The 12,735-nt window shown below is 40.4% G+C and overlaps 2 protein-coding genes across 6 annotated transcripts in view; one reads left to right on the top strand and one right to left on the bottom strand.

The window, feature by feature from the left end:
• The window catches only part of CFI (complement factor I), a gene marked incomplete at its 5' end in the record, with an annotated part of 59,627 nt that extends 50,652 nt beyond the window's left edge, over nucleotides 1-8,975 (bottom strand). Inside the window, one exon of the mRNA XM_077778454.1 lies at nucleotides 8,892-8,975. Coding sequence (XP_077634580.1) covers nucleotides 8,892-8,975 — 84 coding nt within the window. The remainder of the gene's footprint in view (nucleotides 1-8,891) is intronic.
• A 147-nt stretch (nucleotides 8,976-9,122) lies between these two features.
• GAR1 (GAR1 ribonucleoprotein) overlaps nucleotides 9,123-12,735 on the top strand; it is a 9,110-nt gene continuing 5,497 nt past the window's right edge. Inside the window, exons 1-4 of one of the 5 annotated variants that reach the window (XM_077778455.1) lie at nucleotides 9,123-9,395; nucleotides 9,746-9,946; nucleotides 11,354-11,508; nucleotides 12,287-12,346. In XM_077778455.1, coding sequence (XP_077634581.1) covers nucleotides 9,757-9,946; nucleotides 11,354-11,508; nucleotides 12,287-12,346 — 405 coding nt within the window. In that variant the 5' untranslated portion in view covers nucleotides 9,123-9,395; nucleotides 9,746-9,756. The other 4 variants (XM_077778457.1, XM_077778459.1, XM_077778456.1 and 1 more) reach the window with 4 other exon arrangements.

Consider the following 12,735-nt stretch of genomic DNA (forward strand, 5'->3'; position numbering starts at 1 on the left):
AATAAGTTTATAATATCTATATATAATTTATGATAATTTATATTATAATAATAAAGAGAGAGATGAAACAATATTTACAAAAGTCTGGTTAATTGTTGAAATTGGATTACGGGTATGTAGAGATTCATTATACTGCTTTCTGAACTTTTGTTTACATTTGAAATTTTAATAATGAAAGTTTTAAAAAAGAAAGCCATGATGAGGGAGGACAGATGGCAGAGAAGTAGGGAGCTCTGTACACTTCACTCACCCACATCTCTCAAACACAGAAGGCCTGAAGCCATAGGACACTGAACCGCAAGAGTCTGGGAGGAAAAGTGACAGAGTCCAATAAGAAGACAGTCTTATAGGGCTACTTCAAGAGACAAGCCAAAGTACACTTCCTGAATGGACAGGCCCTGGACAGTCAATGAGCCTTCTTTAACATAGCAGTACTCACAGGTGCAGAGCACATAACAAGCTTTTAAAAGTAACAAGAGACAGAAAGCTAGCAAAAATGATGAAATGGAAGAACTCTCCTCTAAAGAAATTCCAGGAAGAAGTTACAGCTGAAGAATTGCTCAAAACTGATATAAGCAACATAAATGAACAAGAATTTAGAACAATAGTCATAAGGGGCGCCTGGGTGGCTTAGTCGGTTAAGCGTCGACTTTCGCTTAGGTCATGATCTCGCGGTTTGTGGGTTTGAGCCCCGCGTCGGGCTCTGTGCTGACTGCCAGCTCAGAGCCTGGAGCCTGTTTCAGTCTGTGACTCCCTNCAAGAGTCTGGGAGGAAAAGTGACAGAGTCCAATAAGAAGACAGTCTTATAGGGCTACTTCAAGAGACAAGCCAAAGTACACTTCCTGAATGGACAGGCCCTGGACAGTCAATGAGCCTTCTTTAACATAGCAGTACTCACAGGTGCAGAGCANATGAATTTGAGAATTGAGTGATACAATCAAATGAAACAATATCCATATCATAGGAATTCCAGAAGAGGAAGAGAGAAAGAAAGGCACTGAAGGAGTACTGGAACAAATTATAACAGAGAATTTCCCCAATTTGGAGAAGGAAACAGACATTGAAATCCAAGAGGGACAGAGAAGTCCCCTCAGACATAACTTGAATCCATCTTCTGCATGACATATCATAGTGAAACTGGCAAAATATAAGGACAAAGAGAATTCTGAAAGCAGCTAGGGATAAAATGGCTCTAACATACAGGAGACATATCAGTGTAGTTACAGACCTAAGTACTGAAATTTGGCAGGCCAGAAAGGAATGGCAGGAAATCTTCAATGTGATGAACAGAAAAAATATGCAGCCACGAATCCTCTATCCAACAAGCCTCTCATTCAGAATAGAAGGAGAGATAAAAGTCTTCCCCAATAAACAAAAATTGAAAGAATTCATCACTACTAAACCAGCCCTACAAGAAATCCTAAGGGGGACTCTATGAGGGAAATGTTGCAAGGAACACAAGGTACCAGAGACACACTACAAGCAAGAATTCTACAGAGAACACAATGACTCTAAATCCATATTTTTCAATAATAACACTGAATGTAAATAGACTAAACGCTCCAATCAAAAGACATGGGGTATCATAATGGATTAAAAACAAAAACAAAATCCATCTATTTGCTGTCTATAAGAGACTCATTTTAGACCTGAGGACACCTTCAGATTGAAAGTAAAGAGATGGAGAAATATCTATCATGCTACTGGAAGTCAAAAGAAAGCCAGAGTAGCCATACTTATATTAGACAAACTGGACTTTAAAGTAAAGGCAGTAACAAGGAATGAAGAAGGGCATTATATAACAATTACAGCATCTATTCACTAGGAAGAGCTAACAATTTTAAATGTCTATGCATCAAATTCGGAACACCCAAATACATAAAACAATTAATCACAAAAATAAGCAATCTTATTGATAAGAATGTGCTAATAGCAGGGGACTTTAAAGAAAATCACTAAAGAAACAATGGACTTGAATGACACATTGGACCAGATGGATTTGACAGATATATTTAGAATTCTACATCCTGAGGCCCTGGAATTAACTTTCTTCTCAAGTGCACACGGCACATTCTCCAAGACAGATCACATACTGGGTCATAAAGCAGCCCTTAATAAATATAAAAGAGAGATCATACCATGTACATTTTCAGATCACAAATGCTATGAAACTTGAAATCAATCACAGGAAAAAGTCTAGAAAACCTCCAGAAACATGGAGGTTAACGAACACCCTACTAAAGAATGAATGGGTCAATCAGGCAATTAGAGAAGAAATTTTAAAAAATATGGAAACAAATGAAAATGAAAATACAATAATCCGAACTCTTTGGGATGTGGCAAAGGCAGTCCTAAGAGGAAAGTACATTGCTCTCCAGGCCTATTTCAAGAGATTAGAAAAAGCGCAAATACAAAATCTAATGGCGCACCTAAGGGAACTGGAAACAGAGCAACAAGAGCACCCCAAGCCCAGCAGGAGAAGACAAATAATAAAAATCAGGGCAGAAATAAACAATATAGAATCCAAAAAAAAAAAAACAAACAGTTGTACAGATCAATGAAACCAAGAGTTGGTTTTTTTGAAAAAATAAACAAAATTGACAAACCTCTAGCCAGGCTTCTCAAAAAGAAAAGAGAAAGCACCCAAATAGACAAAATCATGAACAAAAATGGACTTATTACAACTAATCCCTCAGAAATACAAGCAATTATCAGGGAATACTATGAAAAATTATATGCCAACAAACTGGACAACCTAGAAGAAATGGACAAATTCCTAAACACACACTCACTACCAAAATTCAAACAGGAAGAGATAGAATATCTGAACAGACTCATAACTAGTGAAGAAATTGAATCAATTATCAACAATCTCCCAACAAATAAGAGCCCTGAGCCAAATGGCTTTCCTGAGAATTCTACCAGACATTTAAATCAGAGTTAATACCCATTCTTCTCAAGCTATTCCAAAAAAATGGAAATGGAAGGTAAACTTCCGAACTCATTCTACAAAGCCAGCATCACTTTGATTCCCAAACCAGACAGAGACCCAGCAAAAAAGAGAACTACAGGTCAATATCCTTGATGAATATGGATGCAAAAATCCTCAACAAGATACTTGCAAATCGAATTCAAGAGCACATAAAGAGAATTATCCACCATGATCAAGTGTGATTCATCCCTGGGTTACAGGGCTGGTTCAATATTCACAAATCAATCAAGGTGTAACACAACACATTAACAAAATAAAAGATAAAAACCATATGATCCTGTCGATAGATGCAGAAAAAGCATTTGACAAGATAAAGCATCCCTTCCTAATAAAGACCCTCGAGAAAGTTGGGACAGAAGGAACCTACTTAAACATCATAAAAGCCATTTATGAGAAGCCCATAGCTAACATCATCCTCAATGGGGAAAACTGAGCGCTTNAGAAATTCTGAAGAAGACACAAAGAAATGGAGAACATTCCATGCTCATGGATTGGAAGAATATTGTTAAAATGTCCTTACTACACAAAGCAATTTACACATTCAATGCACTCCCAATAAAAATTGTACCAGCATTCTTCTCAAAACTAGAACAAACTATCCTAAAATTTGTATGGAACCACAAAGGACCCCAAATAGCCAAAGTAATATTGAAGAAGAAAACCAAAACGGGAGGCATCACCATCCCAGACTTTCGCCTCTACCAGAAAGCTGTCATTATCAAGACAGTATGGTATTGGCACAAAAACAGACACATAGACCAATGGAACAGAATAGAGAACTCAGATTTGGACCCAAAAGTGTACAGCCAACTAATCTTTGACGAAGCAGAAAAGTATCCAATGGAAAAAAGACAGCTTCTAACAGATGGTGCTGGAAGAACTGGACAGCAACATGCAAAAGAATGAAACTAGATCACTTTCTTGCACCACACACAAAAATAAACTCAAAATGGATAAAGGACCTGAATGTGAGACAAGAAACTACCAAAACCCAAGAAGAGAAAGCAGGAAACAACCTCCTTGACCTCAACTGCAGCAATTTCTTACTTGACACATCCCCAAAGNAGAAGAAGTCAGGCAGAGAAAGACAGATACCAATGTTTCACTTATAAGTGAATCAGGAGAAACTTAACAGAGGATCATGGGGGAGGGGAAGGGGAAAAAATAGTTGAGGACAGGGAGGCAGGCAAACCATGAGAGACTCCTTAATACCGAGAATAAACTAAGGGCTGATGGGGGTGGGGAAGAAGGGAAGGGGGGTGATGAGCATGGAGGAGGGCACTTGTTGGGATGAGCACTGGGTGTTACATGCAAACCAACCTGACAATAAACTATGAAAGAAACATAAAATAAAATAAAATAAATTTAAAAAATAAAATAAAAAAGAAAGCAATGAGTTCATATTAAGGTTTCCAATTTAAAGTCAACTTTGGCTAAGTCCTTTAAAATTTTGTTACAAAATTATAGCTGAGAGCTTCCCTATTCTGGGGAAAGAAGCAGATATCTAAGTCCAGGAAGCACAGAGAATGCTCTTCAAAATCAAGAAAAACAGGCCAGCCCCACAACATATCCTAGTGAAACTGGCAAAATATGAGGATAAAGAGAGAATTCTGAAAGCAGCTGAGGACAAACGGGCCTTAACCTACAAGTGTAGACACATAAGGGTAGAAGTAGATCTATCCACTGGAACTAGGCAGGCCAGAAGGGAGTGGCAGGAAATATTCAATGTGCTGAATAGGAGGAATATGTAGCCAAGAATCATTTTTCCAACAAGGCTGTCATTCAGAATAGATGGAGAATTAAAGGCTTTCCCAGACAAACACTAAAAGAGTTCATGACCACTAAACCAGCCCTGCAGGAGATCCTAAGGGGGGCTTTGTGTGGGAAGCAGCAAAGACTACAAAGGACCAGAGACATCATCACAAGCACAAAGCTTAAAGATAACACAATGACACTAAATCCATATCTTTCAATAATCACTCTGAATGTAAATGTACTAAATGCACCAATCAAAAGACATAGGGTGTCAGAATAGATTAAAACAAACAAACAAGGGAAAAAAAAACCCAAAAGAAGATCCATCTTTATGCTGTCTACAAGAGACCCATTTTATACCTGAGGACGCCTTCAGATTGAAAGTGAGGGGATGGACAACCATCCGTGCTACTGGATGTCAAAAGAAAGCTGGAATAGCCATACTTGTATCAGACAAACTAATTTTTAAACCAAAGACTATAACAAGAGATGATGAAGGGGTGATAATTAATGGGTCACAATTGAAGAGCTAACAATTGTAAATGTTTTCACATTGAAAACAAAAAGTCTTGAAGGAAGTGCACTGGCATCTGCACTGAAGGTGCCCCAGTATTGAACACTGCTCCCTAAGAGGGTTCATTTTTACAAAAAAGAAAACCCTGGTGTATTCATAATACACTCCTTTCTTCCCAGAAGTGTCAGAAAGTTTTCAAGCTGAAATGAAAAAAACATTTGGGATGATGATACAGAAATGGTTAAACTTACCAAGGGCTAGTTCACTAAAGAATGTTTAAGAAACTGAAAACATGGACAAAGACCACATACATCTCCTGCCACAGTGCATAAAATATTAGGGCATAGGAGATCATTTGTTGTCGGGGAAGCCAGCAGCCGTGTCATGAGGATACTTACAGCACTCTGTAAAAGGCCCACATGGTGGTAAGGAACTGAGTCCTCCTGGCAATAGAAGGCATTAGCTTGCTAGGCATATGAGTGAGCCACCTTAGAAACTGATTCTCCATCACCAGTTGTGCCTCCAGGTGACAGCAAGCTCAGACATCTTGACTGCAACCAGAAGAGACTCTGAGCCAGAACCAGCCAGCTCAGTTGCTCTTGAATTTCTGACCTACAGAGATTATGCAAGATAATGTTTATTGTTATAAGTGTTGGGGTAATTTGTTACATAGTAAGAGAAACAGATTTTGGTTCTTAACAGGATGTTTGAGCTGAAAAGTGAACTGTGGTAATACTTTCAAGAAAACAATAGGCTAGGTTTTGCCAAATGCTTTGAAGATCAAGAATGGCTGCAAAGGGACACATGGGTGGTTCAGTCAGTTACTTGTCTGACTCTTGATTTGGCTGAGGTCATGATCGGGTTCGTGGAATCGAGCACAGTGTTGGGCTCTGTGTTGACAGCATGGAGCCTGACTGCAATTCTCTCTCTTCCTCTCTCTCTGCCCCTCCCTGGCTCGCACAACCTCTCCCAATCTCTCTCAAAATAAATAAAATAAATTTTAACAACAAAAAAGCATGGTTGCAGAAACTAGCCTACTTTAATAGACATTTTTTTTTTCACATGAACTAGTTGAATTAATTAAGTATATTCAAGGGCCGGGAGAAAATATTTTGATTTTAAGTGACAAGATTCTTGGTTTTAAATGGAAATCAAATCTTTGAAAAAAAATCACATGGCAAAAAGAAATCTTGAAGTTTCGACTGCTGCTTGCATTTAGTGAGGAAAATTGTTTTTATTGTTTATTTTTGAGAAAGAGAGAGCAAGCGCAGGGAAGGGCAGAGAGAGGAACAGAGGATCTAGAGAGGTTCGTGAACTCACGAACCCTGAGATCATTACCTGAGCTGAAGTCAGACATTGGATGCTTAATTAACTGAGCCACTCAGGTGCCCCTGGAAATTGAATCTTTGGAAAAATCACATCGCAAAAAGAAATCTTGAAGTTTCGACTGCTGCTTGCACTTAGGAAATAGCAAGTCTTAAGTTGAGAACAAACCACCTTGAGGAACTGTAGAACAAAATTAAACAGTATTTTCCCTCCACTTCAACACAAGTATATGACTGAATGAGGGCTCCTTTCCCTGAATCTTCTCAGCCTGAGCATCTGATTTTGAAAGGGGAAGAATTTTGTGAATTAATGATTATAAACATAAGATGAAATTCACTGATTTGCCCTTCTGTAGGTTCTGGGTTTCCATAAAAGAAAAGTATCCTACCATTCATAGGAAAGTAATAAACATTTTACTGTACTTTTCAACTTCTTACTTGTGTGAGCAAGCTTTATCTTACCTAATGAGCTTTAAGAACAAGACAGAAGTCATCCTATGTTAACTGAAAATGAAATCCCTGTATTCCGGTTTCAAGATTAATACAGAATTGATGGTATACACAGGAAAAGTCAAGGAAAGATTTCATACTAAATAGGTAAATTTCATTATTTTTTCATTTCAAAAATAACATTTTTACCCAAATACAGGCCTATAAAGAGTTTAACAGTCACTAAAATCAGTTTGCAACCTTTACTAAATTAAAGGAAAATTGGAAGTTTCCTCAAATTTGTATCAGAATTGATATCCTTTGCAATGAAAGCAAAATTACGCAGAATAAGTTGGACAAAGTAAATAGGTTCAAAGAAAAACATCCTTCTCTACTCAAAATAAGTTACACAACAATGTAAACTGCTGAACTATTCACTTAAAAATGAATAATATGGTAAAGTTTGTTATACATATTTTACCAGAGTTAAAATAAAAAGAGTATTGAGAATTGTTATTGGATCATTATGTCTGCAACTTGCTGATCATTTGAGAGATATATGTCATACATGTCCACACACACACACACACACACACACACTTTACAACATTTTTATGCAGGGGTTTCTGAGACATGAAAATCATTTTAAGAGTTCTCCAGGGTAAAAAAGATAGAAAATGTCTGGTCTGCTGGATGGGAAATGAAACTTTTCTAAGCAGGAAGTATTTGACAACAACAAGGAAAAGCAAGGCAATGATGCTGATCTGACTGAACAGAGGGATGACATACAGCACAGGAGAGGAATAAAACTAATCACATAGAGAACCTAGTCAACGGAGAGATTTTACTTTAGACGTGTTGCTCAAGGAAATGGGGAGCTATTTGGGATCCTGGGAATGGCTGTGGTTTGAGTAAACTGAGTAAGGTGAGTATATCATCACATGCAGTACTGATAGAAAGTTAAACGTAAAAGCACTTACTTTGAGTCAAAACAGATGCTTAGAATGTGAGGGGATATTGTAGTTCCCTGTTACTATTCTATTGCTGGACTTTCGAATTCTTCTAGATTGTATCGAGGTAGAAACACTGAATGTAAATGTGAAACGAGGCAAAGCAAAATAGAGCAGGGCATTTATGAAAAACTCTCCTCTGTATGACGTACACAATTTAAAGTACATTTACCAAATCTGAATAAAAAATACATTCACCAAATTTCTTTTATATATAGGACTGTTCGGGGCTTTTTCAATAAGCGTATACAGTAGCATAGAAAACATTATGACTCATACCTAATTATTTCCATAGTGAAGTTTGTAAAGTTCTTTCCGAATCACAGTAGCGCTCTGAAGTAGGTACCAGTCTCCACCCTTTCAAAGAGGCAAGCAGCAGACTGTGTCCAATACCAACGTAAGGTCTCCAAAGATTCGGGTGTAAAAGACCCCAACCAAATTTAGCAAATAGGAGGTCACTAGCTTTCTTTGGAAGATAAAATTCACCAGAAGCGGAAATTAGATATTGGGGCTTAAAGAAAGAAGAGGGGCTTGTAGTATTCACAGCGTACAGCCTGTCGGTGCTCCAAACGTACTTGACAAAAAAAACCAAAAAACGTACTTGACAAATCGAATAAACTATTTGGTGCAAAAGATAAAAATAATGCTTTGGCTTTTTATCACAGAAACATGTTTTTAAGGGAAAAAAACATTTTAAAAGGAAAGTACACGCGCGCGCGTTTTTTCCCTTCCTTTAGTGAAACCATAGGATAAAAGGATGGGCCAGTCGAGCTCACAACAGTACATATTTCAATGGGTCGAGAAAAACAAGCGCTCCAAAGAACACAGGAAGCCCTCGCACTGGGTTCCGACGCGACGAGACCCACCTCGGGCCAGAGCGCGGCTGAAAACTCCTGAGAACTGTGGGCGTGACCAACGAGGAGACCGTTTTGCACCCCGAGAAGCAAGGCTCAGGGCGAGTCCCCAGCCACCTTTAATCGCCCGGCTCCTGGGAAAGAGGGCGGCGAGCTAACGCCAACCGTCTCCCAGGGCAACACCACGGCGGGACTTCCTGCAACTACTTGATTCAAAGGACGCCACCATTATACGTCATTTCCTCTGCTCCTCAGTAGCAAGGCCGACCTGAGTGTCGTGAACTAGTGGTTCAAGTTAGATAGTATTGCGGCTCCTCTAGCACTGAAGGCCGCTTTGGAAAGGTGACAGCGGCGCGGGTTCCGCCGGTGACTGGCTCTTTTGTAAACCCGCCGTTCGAGTTTCTTGTTCTTCCCGTCCGCCCGTTGTGCTGGTACGGTGGCCGAGGAGGCTCGTGTACGACGGAAGTAGTGGACGGGTGGGTGTGCGCGGCCGGGCCAGAGGTGCACGTGGCGCGGGTGAGTTGCGGTAGGGAGCGGGAGGAGCCGAGAGTCGCAGGACGCGGAACCCAGGTGCGGGAGGGAGGGAATGCGGCGTGAACACCTTGCTGCCTGCGGGGGGAGGAGGTGCCAATCCGGGGCGATGAGGCTGGTGAGTGGTCGGTCCGCGCGCGTAAGGCTGTGAGGAGGTAACACTCCTCACCCTTCCGGTTGTCACTGGCGGCTTGGTGGTGGGTGAGGTGGCAAGGTTGCTCTTCTTATTATCGTCCGCCTGTATGTTCTGACCGTGGCTCAGAGGGGTTAGAGGGGTTATCTGGTGTATCCTGAGGCCACAGTGAGCAAAAGGTACGCACTGTTTTTCTCACCAGGTACAGTAAGCATGTCTTTTCGAGGCGGAGGTCGTGGAGGCTTTAATCGAGGTGGTGGTTTCAGTCGCGGCGGCAGCAACAACCACTTCCGAGGTGGAGGCGGTAATTTCAGAGGTGGCGGCAGAGGAGGATTTGGACGTGGAGGTGGCCGCGGAGGCTTTAACAAGGGCCAAGACCAAGGACCTCCGGAACACGTAGTTTGTATGTCGGTTTCAAAGCTTTACGCTACTTGGGAGCGGAAGTTGTGGATTTAAGTTTGGGAATCACGAGCTGAAAGATAGGTCTAGCAGCCCTCGTACGGAAGTTGCTGCTTCGTTGGGGGGGTCAGGTCTGTGGAGGTGCTGTAAAGTGAGTTATAATAGTGCTGTAGAATGTTAAGGGAGGATCAAGAGAACAAAAGAATACTTCTACTACATCATGGAGGTGGAATTTGAGCTGAAAGGAAGTTAAATAAGTAGGTGATATTTTGTGCTTACTCCTATTTCCCCCCCATTTTACAGATAAGAAAGCTAAGTTTGTTTGCTAGGGTCGCGGTAATAAGTGATCGGTAAGTGAAATGTTTGAGAGACAAAGCCAAGTTTTCTGACTCCAAAGCCCATGCCCTCAATTACTGACTCTTCATAAATAAGAGGCGTGAGAAAAAAATGCTCCGAAGGGAAACTACAGAGGGGAAGTCAAGAAAAAGGACCTAATTAGAGTAATTTTGGAGTAATTATCAATGAGGTGGGATGGAAGTCATGGAAAGTGAGATAGAGATTTGGTAGTAGAAGCCTACATCAAAGAGGAGAAAGGATGAAGAGAGGCTAATATAAAGATGAGGTTGAATCAGTGTGCAAAATGGTTTGTAGAGGGTAGTGGCTAGAGTCATAGGTCCTAGCGCACAAGCCATTGCAACCGTCCCTGCTTGATGAACTGTGACCCTGGTGGAAGTGAGGAAAAAAGGGAACGGTTTGACGGGAGAGATTTCAGTGGAAATGTATACAGTGGAACTTGGCTAATACTGGGAATAAAAGTTTCCAGGTTTTAAGCGTGGGTGATAGAGATGAAGAATTGGTTTTGCAGGATATAATGTGTGTCTTAGTTTGGGGTGACAGAAATAAAGTGTTGTTTTGAGATTCCACACTTCCCTGAAAAAGAGTGAAGAGTCATTGGTGAAGAGGTGGTAGTGGGAAATTATAAAAGGGGGGGAAAAAAGAACAAAGACTGATTTACAGTTAGGGACTGGGGAGAAGAAAAAAGAGCAGAATGTAAGTGTAGTGCTTAATAATGATAGTTTTTGTTATAATAAAACACCTGTTCAGGGTTATGTGGTCTTAATGTACTAAGTACTTGACGTTGACGTATTCTTCACAGTACTATATATTAGATATTGGTGTTACTAGCCCTTAGTAAAGATGAAGACACTGACTCAGAGACGTAAGAGCCTTAACCCAGGCCACAAAACTAATATATTGTGGAGTTTTGGCTTTTTTCTTTTTTTCTCTTCTTGCCTCAGAAGAGAACAGATAAAGTGAAATCCCAGGTACCCAAAAGAAAGTTTCCAGATGATGTTGGGTCCGTATCATTTGAGATTGTTTTATATTTTAACGTTTTCTTGTCCTATTTCAGTATTGGGAGAGTTCCTGCATCCCTGTGAAGATGACATAGTTTGTAAATGTACCACAGACGAAAATAAGGTGCCTTATTTCAATGCTCCAGTTTATTTAGAGAACAAAGAACAAATTGGTAAAGTGGATGAAATATTTGGACAACTTAGAGATTTTGTATCCTTTTTAATTAGAAGGCCCAATAATCTTATTGAAAGGTTACCATTTGCTTTTTCTGGAGCTGAGTATTGATTCAGTTAAACTTCTTGCTTCGTTGGGTAGCTTAGTCAGTTAGGCGTCCGACTTTCGCTTAGGTCATGATCTCGCGCTTTGTGAGTTCGAGCCCCGCGTCAGGCTCTGTGCTGACTGCCAGCTCAGAACCTGGAGCCTATTTCAGAGTCTGTATCTCCCTCTCTCTCTGACCCTCCCCTGCTCACGCNTATATTGCAAAGAAAGGCCCTGTAAGAGTGACTTTCCTTTTGGAAGGGTTTAAAAATGATTGTCATTTGATAACTGCTACAGGATTAAGGTACTTTGCCTTGATTATGATGTTGCCACTGCAATAGTTTGGAATTAGAAGTTTTAAAAACAAAAACTTCGGGGCACCTGGGTGGCTCAGTCGGTTAAGCATCCGACTTCAGCTCAGGTCATGATCTCACAGTCCGTGGGTTCGAGCCCCACATCGGGCTCTGTGCTGACAGCTCAGAGCCTGGAGCCTGCTTCAGATTCTGTCTCTCTCTCTCTGCCCCTCCCCCACTTGCTCTCTGTCTTTGTCTCACAAAATAAAGACATAAAAAAAATTAAACAAACAAAAACTTCATTTCTTCTTGGAAACTCATTTATTAGCTTCCCCTACATATTCCCATATATTCTAACCTTGTTAATAAAATTATCTATGAATTCAGAAGGTCACCTCCTTTGATCTTAATTGGTTATTCCTTAATATAACTAATAGTATTTTTCTGTTAAATTGTCAGAGAATATGAAGGCATCTTCCTTTAAAAAACTGCAGAAGGTGAGTCAAGCTTATGATAACTAGCATCCCTGGGTTTATAAGTGAATGACCGTCCTTAGGACAGTGCTACGTAGAGCACTTGAGACTCCCCCAGTATATCACTAGTGAAGCTCTTAAACTGAGATGTTCTGTATTGTAGACGTTGAACTTACTGATCTTTAGAAGTAATTTATTTAAGGGGAGCCTGGGTGGCTCAGTTGGTTAAGCGTCCGACTCTTGATTTTAGCTCAGGTCATGGTCTCAGGGTGCATGGGTTCTGAGACCTGCATCAGGCTCTGTGCTGATGGCACAGATCCTGCTTGGATTTCTATCTTTGCCTCTCTCTGTCCCTGCCCTCGCTCATGCTCTCACATATGCGGTCTCTCAAAAAAAAAAAAAAAAAAAACCCC

This window comes from Crocuta crocuta, unplaced genomic scaffold (assembly GCF_008692635.1).
Source record: "Crocuta crocuta isolate KB4526 unplaced genomic scaffold, BGI_CrCroc_1.0 scaffold587, whole genome shotgun sequence".
NCBI classification, from domain to species: domain Eukaryota; kingdom Metazoa; phylum Chordata; class Mammalia; order Carnivora; family Hyaenidae; genus Crocuta; species Crocuta crocuta.